At 35.0% G+C, this 15355-nt stretch overlaps 1 protein-coding gene across 1 annotated transcript; it reads left to right on the top strand.

Moving 5' to 3' along the window:
- Nucleotides 1-7730: 7730 nt before the first annotated feature.
- On the top strand, nt 7731-9940 carry LOC129743052 (uncharacterized). Its single transcript, XM_055734993.1, has 2 exons — nt 7731-8907; nt 8978-9940. The coding sequence occupies exons 1-2, from the start codon at nt 7768-7770 to the stop codon at nt 9053-9055; spliced, it is 1218 nt and encodes a 405-aa protein (XP_055590968.1). The 5' UTR covers nt 7731-7767; the 3' UTR covers nt 9056-9940.
- The last annotated feature ends 5415 nt before the right edge of the window (nt 9941-15355 follow it).

Below are 15355 nucleotides of genomic sequence, written 5' to 3'. Positions count from 1 at the left end.
CAGGGGGAGTGAGTCCCATCAGTGTTTGTTTTGCCAAGCGCCGCTCCTACAGTCCAATGGCTTTTCATGGCAACAACAATCCTGTTGTATTAAATCCTGAATAAATACAAACTTCGTACGATTTTTTATGCTGTTAAAAATAAAACCCCTTTAATTGAACTTTTCAAATTATGTCCTTATTGGTATACTCAATAGATACGATAAACACCACAAATTCATTAAGAGGAAACTAAATTCAAAGCAAACTAAGAACAACGTTAAATAAAACTGACCCCATTCAGACCGTCTTCCAAAACATAAATGATACCAAGAATTTCAAACGAAAGCACGAAAAACTTAAACATCTTGGAAAAAAAAAATAACAACTACCTAACAATTTGAAAATAAAATTAGAAGAACAGTTTGGGCGCCTCTAGAGAAATTGCCCGGGCCCCCGGAGGCTCAACCCAGCTCTGACTAAACGTGAAAATTACTCGAGGCCTGTTAATTTTTGCATTTATTTGATATGGAAACCCCCAATTTTAAAATAGGAGTTTCTAGACGTACCACAATTAATTTGGTTTTGTCAAAAATTGTACACAAATACTATAAAATTTACTGTTATACGAATCCAGAACTCTTGGCCTATAAACCCTAGAGTACCGGATTTCTCTTCATTCTGTTCACTCGTTTATGGTGTCACAAATCGCCTGCTTTCCCACTTCTGCTACAAAAGTGGGAGAGGTATTCATTACAACAAATTATGATGTGCTGCTTAACACAACCTAACACAAAATTTAATAAAAATACCTCTACGATTGCTCGAGTTATGTCTTATTATACGATTTTTTTATGTATGAAACCTTCCCGTTATCCCGAGATGGCCGAACAGAAAATCAAATTCTGCTGTAGTGATTTTTCAACTTGGTCGCACTAAATTTTGCATTTTTTTCCAGAGCTGTTAAATTGTGCTGCATACATTTAAGCGTAAAAAATACTAGAAAAAAATGTACAAGCTGAAATATTGAATGAATTTTTTTTTATAGATGAGATTTTAATGTCAACAAACGCGGTATGCAAAACAGTCTTATTGCAGCATATGAAACGAGATTATGAAGTGTCATTTTGATTTGCAATTTGTTGCATTTAATCCAAGGCAGAAACTGGTTTATAAAAACATTTATTCAAAAAAATTCGGTGTTAATAAATTATTACACTAAAGGGTGATACGGTCAAAATTTGGTCAAGGGAAAGCGCGTTTAAATCGGTGAAATCGTCTATTTAAAAAATCAAATTAAATTTCTTTTTCAAGTTTAATTAGTATAAAATTCAGGAAAAATATTCCAGTCTTGTCTGGGATGCCGAGTCAAACGGTCGTTTTTTTTCTACGCTGCGTTCGTGCTGCGTTGGGCATTGGATCTTTTTGTGTGCTGTCGGATCGCAATTTTTGTAGCGTGACATTGAATGAACAGATTAATTGATATTTTAAAGTGGAAATTAAGATTGTGTGATGGATGCATAGCAGGAAGTTGGAAAAATATTGGAAGATGTGGAGTTTCTTCGAAGAGAGTGAAGCAGGTGGTCGAGGGTCGTGAAGAGGGGGAGTGTGCAACATTTGTGACAAGCGTCAGCAAAGCCGAAACATGTTTGAACATGTTTAGCAGCCCAGAAGCATTGTACGGAGGCAGCCATCATCAAGTGTTTGTAAAGGTTGACTACAGTCGCGGCTTGCTGAAAAGCTTAATGTTTCATTATAGCTATGAAAAGGGGAAAAAAGCAAAGCTTGCTACGATTAGTAAGCGAGGAAAAGTGAATTGCAAAGTAACAGCCGGTTTATGTGATATGAGGCCTAACTAAGGGCATGTGCAAATTGATTAAAAAACTAAAAAGAAGTTCAATATTTAAATTTTTACGTTCGCATATTTCGCATCAAGATCCTTTTTGTGTCGAATAAAAAATTGATGGTTTTTGAAGATCTTGAAGTTTCTTGAGTTGTGAAAAGGTAGTTTATCGCTTCCATCGCCTATTCTCAGAGGAAGAAAGTTTATGGTGACTTCTTGAAAGTTCATGGTGAGTTTTTGGTGAGAAAAAAAGTTTATGATATAAGAAATCAAATCGAGAGAAAGAGGAGCCCTAGAAGAAGGCTGCTGCTTTTTTGTACATAGTGTTAAGTGGAAAAAGAAGTGTAAGTAGAGGAAGGGAAAGAAATTTGGCACAGTGGGTATCAGGATAGCTCTGAGAAAAAGTTATAAAATATCCGTTTGCAATTTGTGACGAAATTGCATGTGTGGTGTGGAATAAGTTCAAGGGTAAAATTAGTAAAGGTAAAGTAAGGTAAAGGTAAGGCATTATGTGCCAAGGTAAGATGTAACTAAAATGTAATTCAAAAATGATGATTTATGTTCCTAAATGATAGAATGATTAATCATCTGCAAACTGGCCAGGTATATACACGGATGCCGGAAAACCTGTAGTAAATTTTATAAATTTTTGACTTGTTTTGAAGATGATTGAAATATTCATACAGAATATACTTGAACAGCGACACGAAACACATTCATCCACAAATAACACGAAGCCATGGTGCCGGGTATGACAAGTTCTGTTAATCTGAGGAAAGCAGAGAGTTCATACTTAGGTAAAACTGCGGTGAATCCGTGCACCCATGGTGGATATCTAACATACATACATACATAAAATTCAGGAAAAATATTCAGTTAGGCTTCCGCTTTTCTACATCCGAATTGCCGGGCCTTACGCTTAACCCCTGCCATCAGATTTTGTACAGCCACCTTGTTCACCTTCTTCGCCGCAAAAAGCCAGTTTGCCTTGAACTGCTGCTCGTCCTTAGCAGTTTTTTGGTCTTCTTTAGGTTCCCCTTGACAGTAGCCCAGTATTTCTCAATTGGGCGGTGCTCTGGCGTGTTGGGAGGGTTCTTATCCTTGGGAACCACCTGCACGTTGTTGGCGGCGTACCACTCCATGGCCTTTTTACCGTAATGGCAAGATGCCAAATCCGGCCAAAACAGCACGGAACAACCGTGTTTCTTCAGTGAAGGCAGCAGACGTTTATTCAAACACTCTTTCACGTAAATTTCTTGGTTGACAGTCCCGGAAGCTGCTTGTAGTCTGCTTTGACGTAGGTTTCGTCGTCCATTACCACGCAGTCAAACTTCGTCAGCATCGTCGTGTACAGCCTCCGGGATCGCACTTTGGCCGTCATATTTTGTTTATCATCGCGATTTGGAGTAACTATCTTCTTGTAAGTCGATAGTCCGGCTCGATTTTTTTGGCTCGATGCACGGTTGTAGACGATACACCCAGCTTATTTGCGGCATCTCGGAGAGAGAGGTTAGGTTTTCGCTTGAAACTACCGGCAACTCTCTTTGTCCTCTCAGCGGCTTCCGTTTTTCGATTTCTCTCCGATCCAGACTTCCTGGCTGTCGACAAACGTTCCCCAAACACTTTAATTACATTTGTGACGGTTGATTTAGCAACTTTTAGCGATTTTGCCAGCTTTGCGTGCGAGTAGCTCGGATTTTCGCGATGAACGAGCAAAATTTTGATACGCTGCCTTGGACGGCATTTTGACAACTGAAGAGTGAATTCCAAAATCAAAATAGGAGCAACATTCTACACACACACACCTTCAAAATGAGGGGTGTTCAGGTTTTTTAAATGTAAAATAGAAAGAAATACGTCAAGTTGATATTGACCAAATTTTGACCGTATCACCCTTTAGATTTGATCATTTAATTTTTTATACAAATAAAAAAATAAACAAATAAACTAGCAATGTTGGTAGAGGATAGGAAAAGCAAAATGAATTTTGTAGGTGATATCATTAAGCCAATCCGTCATACTGGGTTAAGTTTTTTACGGCATCGAAAAATGACGAATTTGTACATCTATCACTCGATTTATGAAATTTCCCATGAGAATCAAAAAGATTGAAAAACTAGCTCAAGATGTGAGATACTACGTCATCATCATTTTGTAGTCATTAAATGCTATCTCGATAACATTAAATTAAAATTAAAAGTGCTTATAAGTGCTGTGGTATGGTGTTACCCCGCTATTGCATGATGCCCCGTTTGGCGGTATTTCAATGTAAAACGTAAGTATTTACGACACTCAAAAGTAGAACGAGACCAGACTTGAACCACTATTGGTGAAATCAATATTAAGTTGAATATCCTCAACCTGAACTAGAGTTTATAACTAAAAGGCTCACGTATAGAATTCTATCAATAAACGTTAAACTAGAAAAACTAATCTGATTAATTTTTAAAAGTTTCAATTTACGTAATGGCACATAAATCATTAATTTACCTCCATACTGGTGCGCCCGATGAGCACTATCACAACGATCATTTCACACATTGGAACGCAAAACCACGACAGCCCGGAGGCGATGAAAAGATAATTAGCAACTGACAGACGACCACCATCGGGGGAAAAGTATATCAGAAAAAGCATTTGGAAGCCTTGCAGGGTGCCGTTGATTATCAGGTACGACAGGAACATCAGAAACCTTCTCGACAGTTGATCCAACAAGTCGATAAATATATTCATGAGTTTTTGTTGAATGTTCAAAGAAACAAATATAGTTTTTGAGTTAGGGGCAGTTTGAACTAAAGCTTTCAAGAAAATAAGCTGTTTTCTCGTCAAGCTTACGGTAGTTGCTAAAAGGATAGCGTTTGGAGCGGAGTTAATCGAGTAAACACAAAATAAACTTAACAATACTACCATATCGTAGTTTTCTATAAGTATACTATAAGTCACTAGAATAATCTGCAACAACAAAGTATGCAAAACGCATAAAATTGCTATTCCAATTTTTACCTTTATGTTCAATTTTCTTACGTTTATTTTAAAACCAAATTCAGTTTTAAGGGTCTCATGAATTTTAATAAATTTATTTATTATAGAAGCAATGGAGTCACCACGTTTGAAGCCATCAAGAATTCCACTTAAATTGGCGTACAGGAAAAACACAACATCAAACACATGGACCCACAAATCCATTCCAGCTAGTTTCAGATCGAAAAACATCCCGGTGCTCAACATTTCGACAACAAACAGATAAGAAATGATTAAAAGTGGAGTGCAAAATGTGACAAGCCAAAATTTCGAGTAACTTTTGCGCCGAAAGTTACTCCTGGCAGCGCTGGTTTCTTGATCGATCGTCTTGTGGTGTAGCTCGCAATTAAGTTTGATTTTGTTTCGGAAATATTTACTCTAAATTCTGTGATCAACCAAAGTGGCGTTACTAAGTGTTCAATTTGCTCGACCGTACTAAATTTATGTGTTTTTGACCGTATTTATGTGTTTGAATAGAGTTTTCTTTTGTGCCAAAAAACAACCCATCATTCATTGTAAGGTGAGCTGTTGATCGAGTGTCACTTCCTTCGGTTGGTGAGTAAGTGAGATTTCTCCATTTCTCTTCACAACTAACTCTTTCGATATTAATTTGCAACTGAAACAAGTCGTTGACGAAGTTGATACTCCGACCGCATCTACTACGATCATCGCTTGTCGGTCAACCAAAGAAAGAAAAAAAAACGGCCCCGTGGGCAAACGATTGTGGTTCTATCACTTGCTCAGCTGTTAGTCAATCTCGTCGCTGAGCGGTGTAGTATTTGGCGAACCTCGGAGCACTTGCGTGTAGTGCGAAAGTGTGTGTCTCTGTTGTTAGCGCACTTCAAAGGGTTGTGTTTCTTACACTTGCTAGCTTGTTAGTGAATCTCGGTTGCTAGCGGTGAAGATTAAGCGAAGGCAGCCAGCACACATGAGTAGAACGAAAGTATTGTTGCTTCCGTCAGTAGCACACATCGTTATAACTAGCTCGTGCTGATTCGCTGGTGACTTGTCACTAGTATAAGTATTTTTTTTGGAAGCCGTACACAGTGCAACATAAAGTTGAAAGTTGTTTGTTCTGAAAAGCGATCATTCTCAACAGATTTTTTTTTTCTCATTTCCAGAGTTAAATTTTTGCAATATTCTTGGCAATTGCTTTATTAGTTTGTAATTATAAGTAATATTTAGTTAGTTTTTAATTTACTACTTTGTTACCTTGTTATTATTAGTTAACTTTAAAATATTAATCAATTTTTTTTTTCTTTTTGAACATAAGTTTTAACGTGTTGTCCTTGCTTATTGTAGACTTGAACATTTTTCTTTTTTCATTATTATTATTATTACGCTGCTTATTAATATCATCACAGTCTTAGCTCATAGTTTCATCTCCGTACTCATCATAATTTACATTTACCTCATATCTCATTTAGTCCCCTTTTGTTTAATTTTTATTGTGAGTATTTTTAACAAGTTTGATTCTTTTTTAATCTTTTTAGTTGTATCTTATTTTGATCTGAACATGGAATGTGATAATGAAGTAATGTGTACTGAATGTAAAAACGTGGAAAACAACCTTGAGAAAGTTATTACTTGTGCGTATTGTTTTAAAAGTGTCCATCTACGTTGTAAAAATCTAATTGGCAGTGCTGCACGCAAAATGAAAGCACAGCAATATTTTTGTGACCCAAATTGTGCATCTATTTATTCTAAAATTATAACTCTACGTAAAGATCATGAGACAATTATAGAAAATATCAACATGAAAATTGAGGAAACAGTTTATAACGTTGTTTCTAAAGAGTTGACTTCGGTAAAAACGGATATGAGATCAGTTACTTCTGCGATAGAGGCGTCACAGGAATTTTTATCTTCGAAATTTGAAGAAATTCAGACGGATTTCAAAGATTTAAAATCCCGGAATGATGCTCTTGAAGAAGAAGTATCTGGTCTCAAATCCAAACATTCCAAACTTTCAAATCAAGTACAAAAGCTAGAAACGAACCTTGATAGATTCAATAGAGAGGCTATTTCTAAAAATTTAATGATTTTTGGAGTACCGTTTCAAAGTGGCGAGAATACTCTAGAACTTGTTCGTAAAATATGTGGGACTTTTAGTTACGATTTAAAACTTGAATACATAGAAAATGCAGTAAGACTACTTTCTTCGAATAAACCCAACGAAAAGTTACCACCAATTAAAGTATTTCTTAAAGACACTTTTGTTAAAGAAGAGATATTCAATAAAAAACGAAGTTTTGGGAAACTCGCTTCCTCTTTAGTTGACCCGACATTTGTGTTAAACGGAAAACCATTCAATATCACAATTAGGGACGAGCTTACACCTTTATCAATGGAAATTCTGAACGAGTTACGTGAATATCAGGACTTACTAGGAGTAAAATACGTCTGGCCTGGTAGAGGCGGTGCTATCCTTGTAAAACAAACAGATACTTCTAAACCAGATGTTATTAAAACAAAACTTGAAATGAACCAGTTTATGAGCAAGCACATCACTCAAGGAAAAAGCGTTTCATCAATTCCCAAGGAAACCCCATCTCCTAAACGCAAAAGGAATAATGATTCAGAATTAAAATAAATTTTATTTGTAAAAGGTCTTGTGATTACCTTTTATATAAATAATTTAATGGATAATCTAATTAATGTATACCATGACAATGTCGATGATTTTAATTTAAGAACTTGTGATAACAATTTAGGAAATTTAAGAGTTTTGCAATGGAATATATGTAGTATGAATAGTTTAAATAAGTTTGACTGTGTGTTGCAGACTATTGAACATTTAAATGTCTGTATTGATGTAATTGTTATTTGTGAAACTTGGGTTGCGAAGCATAATTGTAATATTTATAACATTCCAGGATACATCTCGATCTTTTCTTGCCGTGACCAGTCCTATGGAGGTCTAGCTATGTATATTAAAACAAATTTAAAGTTCAAAATTACTGAAAATAAGGTCATTGAAGGTTTCCATAGGATAAGCATTCAAATATCTTTGAGTGGTCAAGTTTTTAGTGTTCATGGCATCTATAGACCACCCGCATTTCCATTTAACTCATTTTGCGATCAAATTGAATCCTTGTTAGCGTCTGTTGCCGATAACCATTCTTGTCTTATTGTAGGTGATTTTAATGTCCCCATAAATTTAACCAATTTAAATACAGTTACGAAATATAAGTCGATTTTGGAATCCTTTGGTTATGTTTGCACAAACTCCTTCCCCACTAGACCAAAAACTAATAATATTTTAGACCACGTCATTTCTAAGCAGATTGATCTAGGCCGACTGAAAAATGACACTATTTTTACTGATGTGAGCGACCATTTACAGGTTATTACATCCTTTAAATTATCAAGTAATAAACAAATGGCAACTTTAACGAAAGAAATTACTGATCATTGTAAACTGAACAATTTATTTTTGAATTATTTGAATAATGTTCAACTACCAGATAACGTGAATGTTGGTTTGCAAGATATCACAACATCTTACAGCCATTTTCGATCAATGTCTACTAGGACAATAAAAAAAAATGTAAAATTGAAAGGCAACTACTGTCCATGGATGTCACTAGATCTTTGGACACTCATAAAAATTAAAAACAACTATTTAAAACGTTCTAAAAGGCACCCCGATGATGTCCAACTAAAACAAATGTTGAGTCATATAAATAAAAAATTGTATTTAAAAAAACAGGAATGCAAAAAGTTATATTATGAACGTTTACTGAACAACACACCACATTCGAAGCTTTGGAGAAATATAAACACCCTCATGGGTAAAAACAAACCAACCACATCAATCAACCTGTCTGATGAAGAAGGCAGCACTACCAACAATTTAGAAGTTTGTGAAAAATTAAACAGGCACTTTTCCACAATTGGCAAAAGGTTAGCTGAGGAAATTCCAATTGACCCTGGCTCTGACCATTTATCCCGTATTGAACATGTACAAAATACTATATTTCTACATCCAGCTACTGTGAATGAGGTAAGGGTAGTCATTCTATCCCTTAAAAATAAGAAGGGCTGTGGACCTGATAATTTCCCAGTAAGTGTCTTAAAAAATTACCATGACAAATTCTCTATCATACTTAAGGAATATTTTAATTACATTTTAGAGACTGGAATTTATCCTGAATGCCTCAAAATCGCAAAAGTTATTCCTGTTTTTAAGGCTGGCGATTCCCATGATATAAACAACTACCGTCCAATATCTACCTTAAGTGTTTTTAGTAAAGTGTTTGAAAAACTTCTTGTGACCAGAATTGTAAATTTCCTGAACCAGCATGACATACTTTATAAGCTGCAATATGGTTTCAGATCCGGCTCGAGCACACTAATTGCCATCTCAGAACTAGTCGACTCCATTATTTCTAAAATTGATTCCAAAAATATTGTGGGAGCATTGTTTTTGGACCTTAAAAAAGCTTTCGATACATTGAATCACGAAATATTACTATCCAAACTAGACAAATATGGAATAAGAGGAACAGCTAATAATATCCTTCGCAGTTACTTAGAGGGGCGGAAGCAATTTGTAGTGATTGAAAATACCAAAAGCGTGGTAAGAAATATTGATATAGGTGTACCACAAGGTAGCAATATAGGTCCGTTACTTTTTTTGTTGTATGTTAATGATCTCTGTAACTTACCATTAAAAGGCACAGCACGCCTATTCGCTGATGATACAGCAATTTTCTACTCAGCAGCATCTACTGATATTATCATTCAACAAATTGAAAATGACTTGAAATTGTTATCTAAATATTTTAATACCAACTTGCTCTCACTCAACTATACGAAAACCAAATACATGTTATTTCATTCTTCACATAAAAGATTACCTCCGAATATTGACCCAACGATAAATGGAAATGTTATTGAGAGGGTAAAATGCTTTAAATATTTAGGAATCTACCTAGATGAAACTCTTTGTTGGAGTCGTCACACAGAATATCTAGAGAAAAAAGTTTCTCCTCTTTGTGGTATCCTATGGAAATTGAGAAATTTTGTGCCTCAACATGTTTTATTGAAATTTTACTTTGCGTTTATTCACTCTCATATTAACTATCTTATTATGATATGGGGCAGAGCTTCCTTGTCAAATTTACAAAAACTTCAAACTCTCCAGAATAGATGCTTAAAAAATATTTATAGACTACCGTTGCTCTTTCCTACCCAACAGCTCTACACCTTAAGAGCCCATAACATTCTTCCATTAAAAGATCTTTGCGATTTACAAACTGTAATATATGTCTACGACAATTTACACACAAGTTTCAGTAATCAAAACATCCATTTTACAACGGGATTGCGTACTCATAACACTCGCCAGTCAGATTTTTTACAACGAAGCCGATCCGTGACATCCTTAGGTCAAAAAAGAATATCATTTATTGGTCCAACTAAGTACAATGCCTTGCCTAATGAAATAAAAACCATCAACAACCGTTCCACGTTCAAAATCAAAGTAATACAGCTATTAAAAGAAAAATTGAGTCGTTAAAAACCGATCGATCAGTGACCAGTTTTCTTCTTTTATAATTAATTTTTGTAGCAATTTCGTTTCTTTGTGTGTTCTTCTTTTTTTTTTTATTAATTATTTAAATTATAATGTCTTATTTGATTAAATGTTTGCTTAGTAGTATTAATATCAAATAGTGGATCTCTTTAAAGGAAATCTGTTTTCCATTGAGATCCATGTAGTATTTAATTTAGTATTATCATTACATTTCCTCGCACTAAATTTAAACATTTCAGTTCTCAGCATGAGTAAAATTTTGCCCGCGTTTTTTATTAATTTTTGTTGCTGCCAGACATGCTGAGAACAGTAGCGTCCATTACCAGGGGGCTCTAATGAGCTTTTTGGTGTGGGGGAGTGTGGTGGGCCGCTACAAAAAAAAAAAAAAAAAAAAAAAAAAAAAAAAAAAAAAAAAAAAAAAGCCACAACTGGCGCGATCGTATCCAATCGAAGAGGTACACGTTACATTCGAAAACTTGAACAGAACACTGAAAACGTCCGAAAGTTCCATGGTGAATGACGTATTTTAGAAAGTTCCGAGATTGTTTATAGGAACGTATTCCAGCAGGATCCCGAAACGATTTTTTTTTCGAAAGAAATATTTCATTGTATGGATGTTTGGACACATTAAAAATTCAAATGAATACCCGGAAGTGAGTTTTGTACCATACAGTCAACCACACTTCTTTGGAAAAAGCAAACACAGCTTTACTAATAATTTTTCGAATTGAAATTTTCTAAGTCTAGCGTAAAATTTCATAAAGGCGAAACTGCAAAATGTAAAAAATCGAGTTAACGGTCATTTTAGAAGTACGTGGTTGCACTTTACTTAATAAAAGCGGTTTCATCAAAACTTTCAAAAAATTGATAAAATTCAATTGGGCGAAACTTCCTGCTGATGCGTTTTTGTTGGAACGTGAAGTTAAGCCTTCTCAAAATAGTGTTAATTTTTTTACTCATATAGGGTCCAGAGGCGTAATTTAGTTGACAAAACGTCCCAATTAGTTTATTCGTGTAGGACCAAAGGGCGTTACTGCAAAACCAAAACATAAACGGCCGATGAATTGGGTGAAACTTGCAGGTGTAACTGTAATCGAAAACAAAAAAGGGCGAAACTCGAAAATATCATAAATTTAGTACCATAAGTTCAAGTTCTTGATAACCAACGTTTGATTAGATGTTCTGAAACTTCAAACGCGTTTTTTCGTTTAGAACTAACTGCTAGTTTCGCTTTTATGAAATGTTCCGCTAGAAATTTCATTTTCCCTGGTTAAAAATGGTGATTTTTTCGGTGTTTTTAAGGGGGGGGGGGTAGGGTCTTACACTTTCAAAAAATCGATTTTTTTATTTTTTATTTTCTTATTGTAAAACATTTCAAGAATGATGTGTCAAATTTTCAAGTCAATTGAAGCAAAACTGTAGAAATTATAGGTCTTTATCTTCTCCTATCTAATACTGCAAGAAAGCAAGAGCAGAAACTTCAAACGCGTTTTTCTCGAAAGCACATTTTTAAAGTCCGTGGACATCGTCATTTGAAAACTACTTATCCGATTCTAATCAAATTTGGAACATATTTTCGATATATAAAATACCAGACCCCAACGATTTTCTTTTTTTATTTTTTTTTACTTTGGGCAGATTTTACAGATAAAAAATGGCGGATTTTTTCGTGAAAAATCGTAGTTTTTACTTCAAATAGCCATAAAAATATCATAAAAATTTTTTTAAGTTAAATAAAAAAGTTGGGGTCTAGAAAAACATCTATTTAAAATATTTTGCTCGGATTTTTTGATTTCAGATGATTCTGTGCTGAGATACAGTGTCCACCACAAATCCTGTTTTCTAAAAGGCATCCTCGAAAGTGCTCCGTAACCGGCTCATTTTTCAATATTTTTCTACGACAAAATTACTAAATGTTCTTTTAACAATGCTTTGTATAATGCAAAAAATTTGAATACATTTGTTTGAACGATAGCTGATAGAAAAAATTCGTGAAAATGGTGTTTTTTTACCCGTTAGACCCTACCCTCATTTCACACCAAATTGGCGGGACATCAAAGACTTTTTGAAAATTGAAGTTAAACTCATACACAAACAACCAGCGAAATTTGGAACTGGCCATTGCTTCGCTCGAAAATTCAAACAATTATGCGGTAATGAGATTGCCTTGAATTTAAAATTAATTATTATTAGGAGTGTTCCTCAATGAGCATACTAAGAAGAATACTTATTTTCTCCAATAATGCAATAGATAGGAGTCTCAAAACTATATGCACATGAGCAGATATCTTTTTTTCGAAGCTGAAACTTTAGCAAAATTTTCTTTTGCAGAAAACATAGTTAGGGATGTCATTTAATGGTTCGTTCAAATGATATTTTTTATCAAATCAGTATAAAGCTCTTCTATTTTTACTGTTTGATTATGATTAGAGCTTGGATAAAGTTTCAAAGATAAAAAGCATAAATTTGATATGGTTAACTTATTTTTTCTAAAAAAGGCATTTAACTTGCTAGATACGGGCATTCTCGTCTTTTACTGCAATGTCTTATCATTTAAAACTTTGCTAAATACTTCAGTTGGTTGCATTTCCAATTTCCAACCGAGATAAAACGAAAAATATTAAACATTTTTGTTTAGAAATTCTGTACACATGATTTTTAAAGCTCAATAGATTATATCTGAATCTTGCAAAACCTTGTTTAGATTTTTAATATTTTTGACATTTTATTTCATTAAAATTTACTCATGCCTATGATCAAAGCTTATTTCCCTCAAACTGGACTGATTAGATATGTCAATTGATCAGCTATTTTGTCAATCTCATGCGCATAGGCGCATGAGACCGCTGCAAAAACAGACTCTTAGCTCCCGTATGTTTTTTTCGATGCATTTTGGGTAAGGTTGCCAGATTGCCCGGTTTTATCCGGGTTTGCCCGGATATTTAATACTAAATTTGAGAACAGTCCGGCCCGTCCCGGTAGCCCGGATTTGATTTAAAAATGCCCGGATTTGGCCCGGATTTATTCACTTTATTTGGCAAATTAAACGACGAAACACCTCCCAAACAAAATTATTTGAACAAGTTTCATAAAAATAATCATGATAAGTTTTTTGGAAGCCTAAAATACGATTTAAAATTTATTGATGAATCTTGATGAAAATACATTTTTTTCAATTTTTTTTCTTGATTTTTGTTGAAAAATTTCTGAGTTTTGCCAGGATATTGCCCGGATTTTTGGTCGTAAATTTGAAATCTAATACCCGGGATATGCCAGGTTTTTATATAAAAATTGCCCGGTTTGTCCGGCCCAGATATGTGCTGAAAAATTCTGGCAACCTTAATTTTGGGTCATCAAGCATCACTGTCAAATTTGAGATGATTTTGTTGATTCCTGAATTGGCGCAACGCGATTCAAATTTTGTATGGATTTTTTGTGCATGAAATCATCCAAGAAATATCAGTAGGTTCTGAATAGAGTTTGTCTTTAATTATTCGTTTTGCATATTCTTAAGCTTAATATTTTTGCACACGTTAGAAGAGGCTAATTTTTTCATGGAAAAAGTTATAACTACAGGTCGGACTCGATTCTACGTAGGCTCGATTATCCGGTGTCCCGATTATCCGTGTATTTTGACTTGATTATTCGTTCTTTTTTTTTCAATTCTTTCAAAGTTGGAAAACAATTAAAACCCATAATTTTGTTCTCATATATGTCCCATCAATTTTTGTTGAATTGATAAGTCGGAATATCGTCCTCGTCGTTTAAATCTGGTTTTCTGTGAAGCATTTTTTAATCTATATATATAAAAAGCAATTATCTGTATGTTTGTTTGTTTGTTTGTTTGTTTGTTTGTCCTCTATAGACTCAGCCGTCTTAAGAGCTAGAGATCTGAAATTTGGCATGGATGCTCATTAGGACCAGGAATGATGAAAAATGTTATAGATTTTTGGATGACCCCTTCCGAAGGGGGTCGTCCATACAAGACAAATATTGTTTTCGCGTTATTGACGTTATTTTCCGTCGGATTGTTATGAAATTTTGCACATGAGTGTTTTGAGAGACGAGCAATCGATTACAGTTATCAAATTTAGGGTGAGGGGTCAGCCAAAGGGGTCGTCCATATCCACTGATTAATGTTTTTGCGATATTGGCTTTATTTTACATTGGATTGTGATGAAAATTTCCACGTGAGTGTTTTGAGAGACGAGCGATCGATTACAGTTATCAAATTTAGGGTCAGGGGTCGGCCAAAGGGGTCGTCCATATTCACTGAATAATGTTTTTGCGATATTGGCGTTATTATACATCGGATTGTGATGAAAATTCGCACATGAGTGTTTTGAGAGACGAGCAATCGATTACAGTTATCAAATTTAGGGTGAGGGGTCAGCCAAAGGGGTCGTCCATATCCACTGATTAATGTTTTTGCGATATTGGCTTTATTTTACATTGGATTGTGATGAAAATTTCCACGTGAGTGTTTTGAGAGACGAGCGATCGATTACAGTTATCAAATTTAGGGTCAGGGGTCGGCCAAAGGGGTCGTCCATATCCACTGATTAATGTTTTTGCGATATTGGCTTTATTTTACATTGGATTGTGATGAAAATTTGCACATGAGTGTTTTGAGAGACGAGCAATCGATTACAGTTATCAAATTTAGGGTCAGGGATCGGCCAAAGGGGTCGTCCATATCCACTGATTAATGTTTTTGCGATATTGGCTTTATTTTACATTGGATTGTGATGAAAATTTCCACGTGAGTGTTTTGAGAGACGAGCGATCGATTACAGTTATCAAATTTAGGGTCAGGGGTCGGCCAAAGGGGTCGTCCATATTCACTGATTAATGTTTTTGCGATATTGGCGTTGTTATACACCGGATTGTGATGAAAATTTGCACATGAGTGTTTTGAGAGACGAGCAATCGATTACAGTTATCAAATTTAGGGTCAGGGGTCGGCCAAAGGGGT

Source organism: Uranotaenia lowii, chromosome 2, assembly GCF_029784155.1.
Source record: "Uranotaenia lowii strain MFRU-FL chromosome 2, ASM2978415v1, whole genome shotgun sequence".
NCBI classification, from domain to species: domain Eukaryota; kingdom Metazoa; phylum Arthropoda; class Insecta; order Diptera; family Culicidae; genus Uranotaenia; species Uranotaenia lowii.
This window is presented reverse-complemented; position numbering and strand designations above follow the sequence as displayed.

Coding starts and splice junctions, on each gene's coding strand:
- LOC129743052 (XM_055734993.1), top strand. CDS start 7,768: ATGTATATTAAAACAAATTTAAAGTTCAAAATTACTGAAAATAAGGTC. Junction 8,908..8,977: donor GTGGACCTGATAATTTCCCA/GTAAGTGTCTTA, acceptor ATTACATTTTAG/AGACTGGAATTTATCCTGAA.